A 19,424-nucleotide genomic window follows, 5' to 3' on the forward strand; every position below is an offset into this window, starting at 1 on the left:
GAACTCCACAACAAAAACGCTGTTTTTCGGTAGACTATCTTGTACATACCATGTACCCATGGATTGCGCAAAAGCTGCTGCGCACTGCCACTTAAGTATGGTACCCACCCTTTGTACTAGTTGTTAAAAAAAAAGTACTTACGATTTTGAATATTAGGAATACTTCTCAAGGCAACCCTAATTACCAAATTTAAATAAAGTCTATTTTAAATTTATGTAGATACCTAGGCGAATTCGCGGCTATAGCACACAACCCTTTTCTCTCATTTTCCCTCATACAAATATATCCGATGGATGGATGATGAAAAACCTAATGCCTTCTCCAGGATTCAATACCAAATTTTATCTAAATCGAATCAGCGGCTAAGGCGTGAAGAGATGACAGACAGAGTTACTTCCTCATTTATAATATTAGTAGAGATAATACATCAACATTATATAGACTTGGATACATATTCGATGTCGAGGTATCTTTTAACTTTTTACGAATCTTACATATTAATGGCGTATGCCTATTTTGTCCCAGTGAGTTTGAAGAGCTCCAGCCGTAGATGCGCAGAAAATTTAAAAGGATTCTTGATTGCAATTTACTAAATTGTTACGATTTAACAAAGAATTAATTTTAGAGAGCAAAAAAACGTTACTGGCATGTTAGAAAGCGGTACTACTGTATAAGAAAAAAAATGAAAATGTAGCATTCTAACTGAACTAATGTATAATATTTTATATTAAAATTTTCATTTAAAAAAGGTTTCATCATTTTGGTGCCAAATGTATATGAGTGACTTGTAGCTTACAATTAAATGAAATCTAAACAAACCCTGTCATAAGTTTCGAATTTCTTAAAAAATCATTTGAATAAACGCACCATCCAGAATATCCTAGAGTATTAAACAAAATGTCCGTATGTTCTGTAGTAGATTGTATTACCATTTGAAGTCACTGTCAATGCGTTATTATCTAAGGATTCCAGGGAAGGGTCTCGTTCAAGTTTCAACGAGCTAGTTCTTGTTAAAGGATTCTCATTGTAATTATTAATTTGAAGTGCTTAATCTTTTGCGGACTTCCCGCATCGTGAATTGCATTTATTTCAAACTCCTTGAATGATCTTCAAGTTCGAATTATCTTTGTCGTCATTAATACTAATACAATTATTGTGTTACGCAATTCGTATATATTACAAACCGAAATGATTAGAATACGATAAAACTTGCTTTGGCTTTAAACTGGCTTTTCGCTTCTGTACTAATTTTATAAAAGCGAAAGAAATTCTGTCTATTTGTTACGCTTTCACAGCTAAATATATTTTGATGAAATTGGGTACGAAGCAAAATTGAATGCCAAGAGCAGACGTAGACGAGAAATTACATAGGAAAATTTTTCATTGTTTCATGATACCTTCTTTAAGCATTTTTGTCACAAACTTAATATCAAGTGGTAAGTATGTAAATTAATATATGCGGCATATTATATTGTTGAACTGAATTTTTTAAATTTTATATGTGAATGTATGTTCTATTAAAACCAAATAAATTGAGGACTGAATTTGATAAATGTTACTTCGAAATAATCCTACATCGGAAGACCTTATACGTTCATATTAACTTACATTATAGAGTGGCTGATCAAGTTCCGAATCATTTCCCATAACAGGAACGGAAGCTTAGACTCAGCGGTGGGGCTTATGTGGGTGGTTACTATACCTTAATACCAATATTTTGTTTGCTTGACTGACCTCTCTAGTCTTAAATATGACACCAACAGGATGTTGTAATCAATATATAAAAAAGGTTATTATTTTGCAGTTTTTCAAGTGCTTAGTAAGAACGATCGAACATACATAATGAAATTATGCGATACATGATACTATTATTGAATATGTATAGCATATGTTTGTATGTTTGTCCTCTATGTGTTCCTATGTCATTGATCTGATTGTGATGACACTTTGATGGGTGGCTCTGTGTACGCCCGAGAAGGTTCGTATATTGCTAAATGTATGATTATACTGCCAAATGCACAGCCGGGCCTAGATCGGTAGTTAAATAAGGTTTTTAAATTTAATTTATCTGGTGACTTCAATGCTATTACTTTTAGTCTTTTTATTCTGACTAACACTAAGCGGCAGACAAGTAGTTAACTATAAAAATGACGTACTATTTCTGCTCCAACTCTGAAATAGTTTAGCGATAATATTTAATTGAATAAATTTTTATCACCATTTATAATGTGACGGTACCGTAATTGATTGTGGCACGTTTCCTGTTCCTCCGGTCTTTGTTCTCTTATATAATTCATGTGCGTGACTACAACGTATTTTCCTTTAAGATATGAACGTTGATTAAAGTTTCCATCTCGTGTTATAGCAGAAAGATAATCTCGTGTAAAATTCTATCGGATATTTAATACGGGAAACATATTGTGCCAACTTACATATATAAAAGTTTATTTTATTTTATTGTATAGGTATTGTATCGCCCGTAGACACTAGTACTATAACCAATCCTTACATTAACAATGCGCCACCGACCTTGGGATCTAAGATGTTATGTCCCTTGTGCCTGTAGATACATTGTCTCACTCACCCTTCAAACTGGAACAAAAACAATATCTATTATTTGACTAGGATTTTTTTTATTTAATTATTTTCAATCAATATTACATCACAATTTATATAATTAAATTTACACCTATTGTAGCGAAACCAGAAACCGATAACTTCTTCTGAATAAATTGTAAATAGACCTATCTTATTACAAATTCTTATTATTATGAAAGGGTCAAGTATTGTTGTTTGGCGGTAGAATATTAGATGAGAGGGTGGTACCTACCCAGACTTGCTCGCACAAAGCCCTACCTAAGTGAATGAAATGAGGATGTGCTTTCTTTTGACGGGGCAAAGTTTAAATAAATATTGTTACGATTTTTAAAAATGAAATAAAAATGGTAGGCTTGAATTTAAAAATATTTAAAGATATAAGTTTACCTTAGCAGAACTTTTCGTAATAAATTCTGTTATACGCTTTTAACGCTCTGGATTTATTGAATTCGTTTTATTTATAGTATTTTATTTTTAACAGTGATCGGTGTGATGGATGATGATTATTAAGTTTTTTTACATTCAATTTGGTCAGAGTTGCTCCTTTCGTGGTCCCAATCCGACTGACAGTTTATATCTATGAAATCTATTTAAACGAAGTCCACACTAAGAAGGAGTAATATCAAAATAGATGTCTCATAGAAGAGTAATATAATGCCATTTCCTCTAAAATATACGTTCCATTAGGATCAAGTGATTCATTAATAACTTTGCACTCTTGCGAAGGGTCGTTAACTACATATACTAAATAATACGTACAGTACAAATTAAGGAAGTTATACTCGTTACGGAAGATAAACGAAGGAGTCAATGACATTTCATAACAATGCTACTTATATGGATGATTAAAAGATAGTTAACTTTTCCTCCTCGGCTCTTAAATAGATAACAACGTACTCGTCTCTATGGGTATTCTCTTAATAAGAATTCCGCAGTGGTACCATTGGCGTTCTCGGAATTTTTGAATGAGGTACGTAGTTATTATGACCTTCTATTCGATTCAAGCCGCTTCTTCAAGTCATTAGAGGAATCTAATAATAAACATTTATTGTCATTGTTTTGATTTTAAATACATTTTGGAACAGATAAGGGATCTATATCTAATAATCTGAAGCGAATAAACGATAAAAATGTTTGTGTTTTATTGCAAAGAATTATATGTTTTTATCCCAAAAGAAAATTCAGAAACAGTTGAACCTCGGGGTAGTATTGTGCATAAAGCTTTATTAAAGTATTACACATCGCCTTATTGGCTACGCTGGTGACAGGAGGGCTGGTTCGTTTTTTGAGGATCTGAATTGCGATTCAACTAAAATGCTGCTAGCATTCTTGCCACCATTCCACGCGGTCTATTCTCAATTTTTATTTGAAATGTGGTGGTATGAGTTCAAACTTTTTTCTTAAGAGGAATCGAGGTGTAAAGATTAACAGATTTTTGAAAATTTGATAAATAATACAAAAAATTACTATACATCAATTCGGTCTGTATATTTTTAGTCTTTGAAATTATGGAGGAAGGTAGTTATTTAGCGTAGAGTTCCGATAAACCGCAGCCCATCCGAACAAAATTACTCGAAAGCAATACGACCGTGACGGAAATATTGCGGTAAAAGCGTGAAATTGATTCTCCGTAATGGACTAAATTGACGAGTCCTTCGGTTTTTATGATTGAAGTAGACCGGCGCTGCTCGCGGGGGCAAAAAAAAGTGGAAGATTAATTATTGTGCATTACGGTTATCTTATATAATATGCTTTTTGTAAGTACGAATATAATCTACATTCTAAGTAAAAGTTGGCAATGATCAATGAGACTTAGCAGTTACTCAAGTTAATAAAATCGTGTAATTTGAATTGTGCTAAGTTATACAAATATTTGTACATTATTAGGTGTATGTTTTTGGGCATTCGCTTGTTTGTGTGTGAATATTTTTGCAACACGTTACAATTGTTCATTCTCTTGCACTTCCTAGGGTTTTATTGACGTAGTAAAGAATTTTTTATAATTATTTTTTTTATATTATTAATACACTTTTGTATAGAATTATGTTTTTTATTGACGTGTAAATGAAGTTTTAATAAATAAATTGTTGGATTGCTGCGCTCTATTCGAATATTGATTGAGCTACTATGCTGATAACTATGCTTGATGAAATGGTTACCGGTCATCCATGGGCACATGAAACAAAGTGCTTCGTCTGCTTTCCTAGTTATTATAATAAATTTTAAATTTACCGTCTTTAACTCTATGTAAGATCGATAAATCGTAGCTATCGTAAGCCACTCGCGAGGCTTGCCACGGGCCATGTAATCCTTGCCACTAATTCAATTACACGGGAAAGTTCTATTTAAAGCCGGTAAAGGTGTATTCACCAAGTGAGACTGAAGTAAGTAGGTAATTAAGTTTGAATGACTCCATGGCGATAGTTGTTCTCTTTAATAAAATTAATTTGAATGCCCGAATAAGTTGAAGGCATATCAAGTAAACAGGTGACTGGTTAAAGTCTAATGTTTGAATGATCTTTTTGAACGAAACGCAAACGAAAAGCAATGGGTCAATAGATTGAGATATATGAGTCGCTCAAAAGTAAAAGTTGTTTAATTAATATACCATAAATTATGAGAAAAAAAACCTACTAAAATTATATCCGTAAGCATCAAATAGGATTCTACATTTTTTTGGTATTTATCTTAAAAAAATAAGTTCTTGATTATACTATTTTTTTTTTTATTATGCGAAACAAAAGCCTAATATAACACAAGTTATTTCGTGTCTGTATGGTTATTGTTACTTTATTTGAGTCTCATATTCTTTAGATTTTACTATGTGTTTACACTATATTTTTCCAGCGCGACATGTTTGCTTGTGAATGGTCTAATATTAAAATTTATGTTACTAAGAGTAATTCAAAAAATTTGAAATAATCAAACATCGATAAATATTTATATATTTTATCAAAGTGAGCAACCATACACGATATTATCACTAAATAGATTTAACCGTATTGATTTTTCAATATGGCACTGTTTAAGTATATAATGAAACAGTCGTTACATTCGTAATTTTTTTTGTTTTTTTTTTTTTAATAAGTATTTTTTAATATGGTCTTGACTGAAGTAACATTAGAGTAATCTCATTTATCGATGTAACAATTTCAAAAATGTTCATGTAGTATACGTTGTATAACTTATAATAAATTAGAATAACAACACTTTAAAACTAATTATCATTTATTTTTTAATTACTGTAGTTGTTCCCTTTTTTACTAGTATTAGTGAATACGAGTTACGCTTTAAACTGTTATCGTCATGTGATTTTTCCCACATTAAGCGGACTCTTTCGTTTTTATGTTCGATAACGGATACCTAAAGCTAAACTAAACACGTTATGTCAACGATGTTACGACAAGTTACACAATAACACAAAGGCTGCACTTGCTCGGCTTCTCATGCGCCGTGAATAAATCGACATTGTACTATTTCTTGCGTTGTAAGTAATGTTTCGCTTTAAGGCGAATTATAAAAACAGCTGCCGCTATAGTCGCGCGTCGTTATTGCAAGTTAACAGAAACTGCATGACATCACTCGTCAATGAACGGCGTCTCGATTCTAAAACGCAATGACAACCGGTAAAGATGCAACTGGTGTTATAATTTTTACAATACAATAATATTTTAGTGTACATCAAAACAAGACGCTAACCAACATCGAAAGTTGGAATAATTTTTTTTTACAAAAGCTGTCTTTTTGCTAAACCAGGAATCTATCAGACGATCTTTGGCTACATTTTATCATACAATAAAAATGTATCCGGCTTTGAGAACGGATTGTATGTAATCAATTAATAATAATAAAAAATACTGTTTAAAGTAAAACAATAAGTATATAAAATACTTTTTAGTTTATGTATTATATCTTGTAATTTAATATATAGGTATAAATGTAGGATTTATTTCAAGATTTTGGTAAATTTTTGATTTTTTTTTTACTGTTGACTATTTTTACATTTAGATCATGTTACTTTGTACAAAGTTTTTTTTTTTTAACTTTGCAATGTTTGTATGAATCGAGCTTGAAGCCCAAGGAGACAGGCTTTTTATGCCTAACACCTGTCAACTAACACCACCTTCGAAGCCGCGGGCACCTAGAAATTTGTATATATAAAAGTTTTTTATAATTGTTTTTTTTTTTACTATTAATTTATACCAATGTCATATTAGTTGTCGTCATTTGGATTCCAATCTGCTCTCATTTTGTCTTATGATAAAAGTAAAAACAACATAAAACATTCTAACTACAAATAAAACATCGCTATGTAATAGAGATTTAATGTTAAACGATTTGTAGAAAGGCAATGACAGGAAATATAAAAAAAAAAATAACACGTAACATTTTTATGGTTGTCAACTGAAATTGTTTTTTCGTTTAAGTATTGAACTAATGGATTTATAGTTTTAATGGAATAAACGGGAGTGCTACTTTGCTCAGTCACCGCTTAATGCATTAGTTTCCGTGGTTCAGTCTTTAATTAAATTACGTACGGTTTCGGCGAACGGTAAAAGCTCCGCATCGTACGCACGATGCCATCGAATACTTATGGGAACGAATTATACTCACCCTATTTTGAATCGAGTAATTTATTAACTTTCAACGATTCGTACTTTCAAATGGTTCATCTCTTAAAGTGCTAATACATAAATTATTATTTTATTATATATTTACTTGGGGTAGAGGTTTGTGCAAGCCGTCTGGGTCGGTTAACCATCTATCGTATGTTCTACCGCCAAGCAACGATACTTAGTGTTGATTTGTTCCGGTTTGAAGGACGAGTGAGTCAGACTGATTACAGGTACAATGGATGTATCACATTAGCTCCCTAGGTTGGTGTCGTATTTACTAATCTGTCATAACATATACATTATTTGACTTTAGTAACATTAATTGTAACGCAAGACGCCTGGAAACATTATATAATAATCATTTAAATTGATTTTATATTATGCACACAAAACGAACGTTGCAATTAGTTATTAAAATGTCTGTATTCCAAAAATATTCTTCCTTATAAATAATACATTTCAAATTTACTATTTCGTGTTTTGAACTGATTTTTAAGCTATAATAATTTACGACGCGCAGAAGTTTAATGAGTATCGTCAATTATAAGGAATATTTAATTTCAGATACAATGGCTTCCTGCCAGCGGGGGAGCGCGGACGACGTCGCAGCAAGTTTGTGCTGTACCGGCGCCCGCAGGCGAACGGCGTACGTCGTTCCAAGCATTACGTAGTGAAGACACCTCACAGCAGCAAAGCTATTCTCGATGCCAGCCAGCATTCTATCTCGTACACACTTAGCCGCAGCCAAGCGGTTATCGTGGAATATACAGAGGACCCAGACACAGACATGTTCCAGGTAAGGTTTAGTAAGAGAATACAAAATCAAAATATACGTATATACGTATAAGTACGGTATGTAGATTTTACCGTGATGAACCGGCAACAAAATCAGCAGTTACTCTTTTCCACCATTTGAATTACAAAGTTGTGTCAATTAAATACAATTAAATTTACATATCATGCCTGTAAGTCAACATGTACTTCCTCCAGAAAAACTTTAGACAAAATAAAACTTATCTCCTTAATGTAAAACGTTTTTTACACATACCGGATAGCAAAGTATGTATACATTAAAGGTGAAAGTACTGATAAACTGGTGTGGAAATCCTGCAATGTGAAATGTTATTCAAGCAAGCTGCCATCCGCTAAAGATAGAGTGAGACATTACACATATTTCGAAACACGAGGAGAGGTTCTTAAGTCATGTATCCCCTTGCATTTCGACCGCTTATCAGCGAACAGACGCCCCGTGTTTGCTCTACGACGCGCTCAGACAATGGGCCGTACGACAAACAATAGTTCTCCTGCACTAACCGGGGGGAGACCGCACACTTCATTTATGACACTGCGTACACATCGCCTATAATAATAGCAAATGTCTTTCTCTCATATAGAAATGTGTAAAGTCGAATTAAACAGTTATTTGATCGTTTTTTTTTTATATGCGTCGTAAAATCTTATATGTTTTGATAACATTAATTAGTTAATTTTAGCTCCGTTCGTCAGACGGTTTTTATTTTATACTGTTTCGTAAACTGTTTACGTTTTCGAAACGTGGTGTTTACTCGTATCCCGGCGGCCATATCTAATCGGCGCACACGGGTTAGTGCCCCCTGGAGCGAGAACAATGCGTTGGTCCCCTGCACTGACGCGTCAGACGACAACGAACCTATCGAAACATCTCATTGAGTAAACATGCTGGTCAACTGATAACAGTGCAATTGATGCTTCGAATGTTTTCTTTGTAATTAGAAACAAAGATATCAAATTAATTGTCTAGCTTTAAATAAAAGCGGCAGTATATTACGCGGGACAAGTTATTTTCACTGTTTGTTAGTGCCCGTTGGTTAGCCAACAATTCCTATGGGATAGAGTTCGTTGCCGCCGCGGTCGTCGCACCGCTCCACATCCTGTTCATTCGACGCCATTTCATTGTTGTCGCGAACGCGTTCACAAACCGCAATGGAAATAAGTAAATTGATATTTCGTTGTTCCATTACGTTATGCTTACATTACGCTGACTATTTTCCATTCAATGATAAAATAGAAGAGAACTTAAGACGTTAATTCGCTTGCTCTTATGCCATTATGTAGTTCAAGCTAGGTGTAACATGTCCATATTCCTATTTTTCTTCATCTATTTCACTCTCATTTTCTCCATCATCCACCTCTCTTTCTGTCCTTGTTTATACCAAAGACACTACTTTTACTATTTATCTATACGCTTCCAAAACAATGATTATCTGAATAGATAATATTAATGTTAAAAAGATTTCCGTTATCGACATAATCTGTAATAAAAAATTGACCGATTACAGTTTCTCCACTACGTAGATGAGTTCGTTGTATTATATTTATAGTCTTCTTGTAGATACGTGCCAAGTTTGAAAGAATCCGGTTTAACAACTATGTAAATATTTCATCTGAGATAATCTTGTTGTAGTCGAAACGCGCCCATCTGGTTGTGATGAATGGGTCCGTCCCACCTTCGTATTTGCACGGTTAAGGATTTTTTTTTAAAAAATGACCTTAATAGTTATATAGCGAAAGAGTTGGTTTGGAGGTGCCGATATCAGGAAATACTTATTTTTGAGTTAGTTTATTGAGAAAGAACTTGGAGCAGTTTCCATAAATGTCAAACATTCAGACAACCTGTTCAAAACAGGCGTGTATGAACCACACAATAAACATTTGTTTATATTTAATTCTTCATTAGACTACGTAATCGACGTCAAATAATCTCGAAAGTGAGTTAGTGCATCTTCATGGTAGAGGTGAGTTATGACGTCATGACCGATCCGTTCCGCATGTCAGCTGGGGTGGGAGCGTGACGTCAAAGGGGAGAGACGCGAGACGGCCCGGCCAAGGACGTCGCCGTGCCGACCGCCGCGCAACAAGCCGACAATCGATAAACTAACTCCATAACACTCGCGAACTGCAAATTATAATACATATATATCAACTCTTTACATAATATATAAATTATAAAAACAATCGATCCAATATCAGTAGAGTAAGGAAGATCTAAACACATTTACAAAAAAAATAATAAACTTGGTATCATAACTGACACCAAATTAGCAGTTTAAACTAAATATAACGCAAATATCTACAGAAAGTCGCCTTTCATCGATAGGTTTATTATAAACCCATTGATGAGAGGCCTAATGCATGTAAATTTAAGTAAACGGAAGAGCTAATAAGCTTGGTTTCAATAGAATATATTATACGAAGACAGATTCTGTAAATTGTATTTGGGTCATTTGTTATGCGGTATGCCGTCTTTTCAGAGAAAATTAAAATGAGTATCTATAGTGCAGTGCTTCTTAAATATAAAGATACTTTATATAACGTTCTAGCTTACACTATGACGTGTAACTCTTTAACTGTTGCGAATTTTATGACTAAATTAAATCATTCCGAATTTGCATATCGATCTAGACTGAACGACTTTCGTTCTAAATTAATTTAAAAATCTACTACAATATTTAATTTCTTTACATTTATGTAGGTAACTTATAATTCAATAATATTTCAACTTTTCTCAGATGTCATTATATCCCCAGATACGTCAGATACTTTAGCAAAACAAACTGCCGAAAAGCAAAGTTCAAACTGTCAAAACGTTTTGTTTCATTATTGACTTCCTAAAAAAGCAAAGTAAATCAAACGAAACAAACCTGTTTATATATTAATATTTGTATTTAAAATAATTTATTGCTGAATTATATATAATAAGCAAATTTAAAAAAAAAATCGTAAAACTTGTTATGAGCATAAAATTGGGTTTGTAGTTATTGTAAAACGAAACGTTCGAAGAAGTTTAGATAGGTGCGAGAGAAACACTTATCCTTGATTGTGAAAAGCAAATTAAAGATAGATAATTCCTTATTGATAATCGGAGATAGAGATCTGTCCGTAAACTTATTGAAGATGGCCGTAATTACATTATAGTTTGGATTTTGTATATAACATTCTTTACAGAAGAAAGTGCGTTAAAAAATTCAAATTATGTTTATTCTTTCTAAATCATAACACGATTTAAATGATCACATGAGTTCAATCAATAAAAATAACATACAAGATAACGTCAATAAAAGATTATTAGTATGAAGTTGAAATGCCACATGAAACAATAAAAATCACAATCTCATTTCTCCAGTCTATTTTTTTATGATCGCCGAGTTTTATCGTCTATAAAAATTATATATTCTTTGATACGTTTCCGATGTACAAACAACGGTTTCTTAACTATACTGTAATATTGTAATAACATAAACTATTACTAACTATACTTACTAACATTATTGAAACGTCATTCTAAAATATTATTTTAATGTGAATTTATCAACGGATTATAGATTCTACGTAGGAAAAGTAACGTATAGTTATAGACCTCTTTTATCTTCAACCTTTTTAGACCTAGACCTTTTAATGGTGTCTAGTGGATACAAATAGGATACAGGATATTTCATCCGAGCTCTGACAAATTTCTTTCAGACAGGACTTCTTAAAAAAAAATTATCTACCAATGAGCACGAAATTATAATAATTATAAATACTAATTTACAATATTGAATATTAGTTTTCTTTGACCGACCTGTAATGAACAGTAGTCCTATTCTGTAAGAATTCACGTCGTATCTCGTTCAGGAACTGTTGGCAACCGACTTACGGCGATACGCTAAATTGATTCGTATAACCGTAATTTTTTTTAATTATTATAGCGCCGGCTTCACAGGGGTACAATAAGGGTATATATATAACTTTAAGATTGAAGAACAAATATATATAGAAAAATTCTTCTTTGTTTTATGCATTTAAACGTTCCTTTTGAATCACTCCGTTGCGTATTTTAAAAGATCTAAGCGTACAGACGACGGGATTCGACTTTGTTTTATAAAATGTAGAGATTTCGCATATAACATTTTGTAATATCAAAATTGTGTTCTGCGGCCAGCAGTCACTCTTCTATACTAACCATAATAGATTAATTATTTACAGTTAAAACATTGAACTTTTAAAATAATATTTCAATTTAATTTCGATCATGTTACGTAGTGTAGATGCTCCGTTGCCCCCTAAAGGCTCTTTCTCGATTTAATATAGCCGAGTATGGTCCTGGCGAACGTCCAGCCAGCCGTTTGCTGGTGAAAGTAATTTCCGATATTTTCAAACTTCAATGTGAAAGCTTATATTGTGTCAATGTCGCGACTAGTGACTTATTGGATTCGGTTGATACGAATTCGGTTATTACACGATTCGATTATTCGAATGATTATAAGATTAAATGTATTTGGAATGGGTCACTGTGCGGTTTATTTAACGTTCGTTAAAAGCTTTCAATCGTAACTTATAAAGGCGATAAACTGTGTGAATATTTTTCATTCAGAATTTTTGCTAAAAATTTATCCCAAGGTTGGTGGCGCATTGGCGATGAATATATTTCTTACAGTGCTATTGTCAATGGGCGGTGGTGACCACTTACCATCAGGTGGCCCATATTCCCTGTCACCAAACTATACCCAATACTACCTATAAATGCAAAAGTAACTCTGTTACTCTTTGACGGTCAAACCACTGTGCACAATTTGATAAAATTTTATACGAAGCAAGCGTAAGCCCAAGCAAAGACAGGCTATTTTGTATACAAACACCTTAAGATCAACCCGTCAGACGCGAGCGAAGCCTCGACAATTAGTATTAATATTAATATATAAATTGATATACTATCTTTACTTGCATACTAACTTAATAAAGAGGAAATATTTGTTTGTTGGTATTGTATAAACTCTGGAACTATTGTAATTATTTATTCAGAAGGAAGTGTTACCAAGCTAAATTATCCGCTTGCGCGTATCTATGTTGTAAAAGAAGCCACAGGAAAAGCTAGTAAACGATACAAATAAACCTTATTCAAGGAGATTTTTACTAGTATCATTGAATTGAATTAAAACGCTTTAATCAAATGCTAAGGTGACAGGTTTTGTTGAGAAAGATCGATACTAAATCTTCATCAATCTGATGATATATTTTAAAAATTATTAACTATGTTATATAATAATAAATTACAACTGAGATCAATGTTTACAAACATACATAATACATGTCTCGTGACGGTTTGTTACAGTTTGATAATAATAATTTTAAAAACGGAAGTCAAGAAAACCGACAAATACTAAAAAAAAGTTTCAGAATCAATCGATCTATAACAAATTTAACCGTGAAAGTATTGTGGGTGTGATCAACGGAGTCACGTTTCAAATGTCCTTGATAGAACCTGCTTGGTTGGTGGTGTGTGTGGTATGTGGTTGTGATACACTCTCCCACGGAAGAACGACTCATAACAGTTATTACGTATCGTAGTTCGCACGATATAAGTTATCTTAATGTTTATTATAAAAACTACAAGTTTATTCATATTTACACTTTTACGTTTACGTCATTGCTGTGGTGGAGACTGGTGTCCTGCTTTTGAGAACAAAGGGTTTCTTCGGACGACGTTATAGAGGATCTTAATTAATGTTTCCTTTATAGAAGTTACAATAATGAATCTGACCTAATTACTACAATTACTATGGTCTAAGTTGTTTTATGATAGAAGTGACAAATATTCATATACTCAAAACTCATTAATAAAACAAATTATAAAAATAGCTATTATTGTTTTGTTGAGGTTTTTTTTTTAAACGTTTCCGAAGTTTTCAGACGTAGGTATCTGGGTTGCGTGCGATTATCTCGCAACGAGATAAAATAGGGGTGGGGGCAGTGGCGAGACGGTTCATCGGACCCCGAGGGTAGAAAGGGTGATATTTTATTTGAGTGTTATTCCATGTCTAGACAAATTCAACCATTAACTTGGTCAATAAAAATATACAAATCGTACGATGTAAACAATTGTTAGTTTGTTTATAAAAGTTAATTGTGAAATGGTTTTCACAATTCATTTGCTAGAATCTAAAATACCTACACATTTTTTTTTTAAATGGATTTACGTTTGTATTGGTTATTCCACATTAGTTAAACTATAATGTTTGTCTGTTTAATTGCAAATGATTATTGGACGTCGTTCATCTATAAGGATTTAAACGTACAAAAAGTATCCTAAACTATAAAAGACAAAAGAAAAATATGACTTCATTTTATCAACCCATGGTAGCAATACAACACGGTACTATAGCAAACATAAAAATGAAAAAAGTTAAAGGTAAAAAATAGTGAACGCAATATTCATATAAAATTACGTAACATTTTTAATAGAAACAATAATCCACGATAAGCACAAAACGATGTTATTAAAAAATTCAAAACAAAAGAATTATCCAAGGTGCACGTTTTAAGAAGGAAATTAGTTATAACGTATTCTTAGCGCGGAGGCTATTATTACTGTACCGTTACCCGATGCATTTGACCTCTTTGTGACTTAACTCAATTTGCTACTCAATGCCTCTTCACTCAGCTCTTTGTGATAAAGGAATTGTGATTAGTTTCAATCGACGTCATTATTGACAGTAGCCTCTTTTGACCTTGCATTAATTGAATGCAAAGAATAATCATTGTCTTATCGTAAAAGGTGCTATTCGCTTATTATAATTTTGTAAAATAAAATTTGAAACTTAGTGTTACGACTTTGAAACTGTTTTAGAATTAAGATTGTACATACGACTTTATTTAATTTGTAGCAATTCTTGACCTAAAAATGTTCTAAATTTTCTAACCAAAAGTGTAATTTATTTATTTAAAGGCTATATACAATTGTCCAGCCGATTATAAGTGGTTACCTCAATTCGTAGAATTGGCACTATAGAAGTAGGTATAAAATATTCTATGCGATGCGAATTAGATCCTTATAGGATGTTAAAACCCTTGTGCTCGTAATCAAATAATACTAATAAAAGTATTTATGCAAGGCGTTTAACAATAGCAAATGAATGGATGTTACCCATTTAGACGAGCACGAAGCTATACCGTTGGTAGTTATGTTTTAAAAATCCAATAAAAAGTACCTTTAAATGTATATGAACCTGCACCCTTCATGCATTGCGTCCAATTAGGGATGGAATACCGATTTAGTTATGCGTCTGTCTGCCAGGCGCAATTCATAGTGGGATGAATTCATAAGATTTTAACGACCATGGTTTTTTTACCTAAACAATCTTTCTCTTTTTTTAAGGTGGTTACCGAAATGTTGCTATTATAATCACGAAAAGTAATCACGAAAAATGTGCTGAATGATCAATTCATTTTATAATCTAGAGACGAATCTAGTTTTTTTTACTATTTTATTATTAGGGTTATGTGGGTCCGTGTAGTAGGTATATATATATAGCCAGTTCCAAGTCCCAAGCCCGTCTAAGTAAATACAATTTACTCGACATTAACTTGATTGATCGCTTGAAATATAACTTGATTGAACTTTATGATTTAGCTATGTTGAATAGATGTGTAGACAATTTGTATATTCCCAAAGGTTTTTAAGAACTATTAAATAATTTGAAATACACCGTTGAATTCGTCGACGAGACAATTTGTCGCCTCGTGAACTTCTCAAATTGGGTCGTTTTCACATATCGTACGTCAATATTCATCTCATGTATATTTTATTTTTAAACTAATGTTAGTCTAATTATACAATTAAAATTAAATAATGGTAACGAATACCTTTGGTGATTTTCCAATTGTCAAAAAAAGTAATACGTTTAAAAAAAAAAAGAATGATTATCACCTAACTTGTTTTAATAAAACTTTGAGGAAAAAACTAATTCAAGAATGATTTGCAATAATCATATACGCATAAATGTTAAAGTTTTTATTATTTATTCGTTTTAATAATTTTTTTTTGCTTACAATGTTGGTCGTCTTGCTACCAATGACAAACAGAGACGAAGATATGGACTGTTTTGTCTTTAGTCAAAATATTTTGTTCTTTTAATATTTGTTTTAACTAATTCCGTCACATTAATTGATATCTAAGTATGTATACCTATATGATTGAAGGGTATAATCGTTACAGTCAATCTATCGATTTATTACTTAAAATAACAATGTAATTTATACATATTCAAGACACTTAATTGCTGTCGCAATCTTTAGCACGAAATTGGATTTTTTGTTTACATTTTGCACCAAAAATATAAATGTACAACAACTTTTTATGTTCTAAATATTTTAAATACGGTTCGCTTTATAAACGCTTTAGGATCTTTGAAATGAAAGGTGATTTCGTTGTAAGAAGAAGTTCCGAAGCGATGTCCCTATCTGCCTCCATCTTTGTCTTTTGTTAGACGGACAATGGCCACGAGAATTGGGATAGAACGCCAAGGCGATGTGCGAGTACATGTCCATTCAGTGTTTAACAATCGGCTATTCATCACAGAAGTTCTATTGATGGTACTACTAATATTTATATATGTATATGTATATACACGTAAAAACATCATATTGGTCAAGGCCATAAAGTAACAGCTTATCAATATCCTAACTGAGCTGAGGTCTCAATACATTCGACGAGTACCTACGAGATGTATTATAAACTCAAATTAAGTACATACGTGATAATTTATCGGTGCCTGCGAATGTCACGTGTTCGAAAGACTGGGACGTCTCGACTCCATGCTTAAAATTTAATCACTTTCATACGTCTTTGTGAAATGTATTATTATAAATAAATTACAAGCGGTTATTGCGTGTAAGTGTCCCTTCACTGAGCTAAGGTATCCCTTTATGGGGAAGGTTTAAATTCAAATTAATCTCGTGAACTTACCTGGATTCAAATACATCCATCGCATAGTTAATATCAGCGTTCAGTGTATTGACACTTTCCATTAACTCTGTATGTCTGTCAGTATGTTACGGTATCACGGTAAACCACGGAACAGAATTTGGTATGAAGCGAGCTTGAACCCCAAGGAAAGACATAAACTAAAACCTGACGACCAAGCCCTAAAACGCGAGAGAAGCCTCGGCAAAAAGACCATTTCAAAGAACTGCATCGTATAAAATATTTTAATACTACAATATTGTTCAGTTTGTGTCAAGTGTGGCAAATCCGATTCATCATCCTTAATTTAGCACGAGGAGTGGTGAGAACGTAATTTTTCTCTTTCAAATCTTTTCACTTTAATATTTCGAGCATTCTGATGACCAATGAGACATAAGGACAGACTCCTTATGTAACTAAACTCCTTTTTTAATTAAATATATGAGTATGTTATTTCGTATATATCGAGGAAAACTATTGTCATTAGTTCATCTATATGATATATGATTTAATTTATTAGTGCTCATTGAACGGTTGACTATTTTATAAGTACAGGAAATAAATGAACCCCGGATAAACATGTAGGTACTGATTATAAACTTGAATACAGCATACGTATAGTCGATTGCAATTTATCCTTACATCTGCCATTGGAATGTCGTGTACAATGAGATGCTCTGGAAGTTATTGCTATTGGTAATTATGTTCTGTGATAGAGCTTTACGAGCTCGCCTAGGTAGGTTTCACTGCTAATGTTTGAGATCTACTGCCAGACAATACTTAGTATTCTTGTGTTTCGGTTTGAAGGGTAGAATGAGCCAGTGTAACTACACGCACAAGAGACTTAATATCTTAGCCATTTTTTTTTGCGCATTGATGACGTCACAGTGTTAATATGCTAAACAGCTCTGTTGACTACTTACCGTCACGTGGCCCATTTGTTAGTCTACCTGCCTCCTTAAAAATCTATTGATCATTCTAAACTAAATGACATAAGTGCCATTTCCACAGAGATTTATTAGTCGGTAACTAGTAATTTTGAATTGCCATTTATCACTTGTATAAAGTGGAATTCTATTTAAAGCGCATCTAGACTGCACGCGTCAGATCTCACGTATGACCCTTGTAGCTATCAGTAGACGCCACATTAATGTCGTTAAATGTTGCCGTCTGTGGAACGTTCTCGTTGAGACAATCGCATTACTTTCGACGTATTATTGTGTTTCGAGTATATATTTGTGATATCTTTGTGTATTGAAATTAATGACAGAATACTAAAAACATAACTTATAATGTGAAATGAAATAAATTAAAAAAAAAAAAAAAACAAATTGTTTAAGATGTTTTTTTTTTTCAATTGAGGTAAATTTCTTTGTAAATATTGCAGACATTCATTGTTACCGTTACATACGAAAAGTACTTATTTTTCTTACTATAAAAATTTAACTGTTTATCTGTCGATTTTGTAAAAAATCTTATGAACCTTATAATAGTTTAAAAAGTTATTAACGACAATAACTTTTAATTTTTAATTATACTTATGCATTATAATTAATTACATATATACCTATATAGCGACAATGATTATACAAAGTATAATACATGTCCTCTATTTATTATTGATTAAACTTAGACCAAGAATACTCATTAATTTTGTACGTCCCTGTTTCTCTAGCGTTAATCTTTAGGTTCAACGAGAGGCACACATCCATCATATGCGTAGCTATAGTCACGTGCCGTATAAATTATTCGAAAGCAACCTTTCTATTCCCAACCGAGGCATTTCGTCCCATCTCATTCTATCTCCGACTCATTAGGGGTTAAGAGCTCGTGATATTTCGCAGAGCGGAATCAACAAACTAAAAGAATGCGCGTTCAATTATTGAGCCATAAATTTACGCTTCGCTTGATTTCAATTTTTAGTTCGTCGCTTTTTTATGCAATTGTTTTGTTTCTTTTGATAAACCGTTTTCAAGCTCAATGTTTTATGAAACTTTAATGACGCGCCCGTTAGGTTTATTTCTGCTCGAATCTAAACATCGTTATAGTATAAAGATATATCAACGATTGACAGAGATTAAGCATCGCAGTTGTCATGCAGTCTAAGATTGAAAGTAGCAGTATTCTTATGCTTATTGTGAAAGTTGTGTAATATATAACTATTGCATAAAATATCAAAGAGGAAGAATTTTCTGCTAGAAGTTTTCTATTTTGTGTGCATAAATAGTATTGAGGATTTTTAAACGGCCGTGGTTACTTCTTAGCTAAGGTAAGCAATATATAAAGATTTTTAAGGGAGATAAGGTAATAACGCAGGGAATATGTTAGCGCACAAGTATGTGCGCAAAAACAGGAGTACTAAGTCCACTGTGTCACTGTCATAATCGGATGGTATGAGAAATAGGACACAACCGGAAAGAGTTCAGGTGCAAAACTAACAGCTTCACGT

General features: G+C 32.8%; 1 protein-coding gene across 1 annotated transcript in view; it reads left to right on the forward strand.

Annotated features, from left to right (window-relative positions):
- LOC125070751 (protein pellino) overlaps window positions 1-19,424 on the forward strand; it is a 52,672-nt gene that overhangs the window by 13,822 nt on the left and 19,426 nt on the right. Inside the window, exon 3 of the mRNA XM_047680705.1 lies at window positions 7,780-8,011. Coding sequence (XP_047536661.1) covers window positions 7,780-8,011 — 232 coding nt within the window. The remainder of the gene's footprint in view (window positions 1-7,779; window positions 8,012-19,424) is intronic.

The sequence above is a fragment of the Vanessa atalanta genome, chromosome 18, assembly GCF_905147765.1.
Source record: "Vanessa atalanta chromosome 18, ilVanAtal1.2, whole genome shotgun sequence".
In the NCBI taxonomy this organism is placed as follows: Eukaryota; Metazoa; Arthropoda; class Insecta; order Lepidoptera; family Nymphalidae; genus Vanessa; species Vanessa atalanta.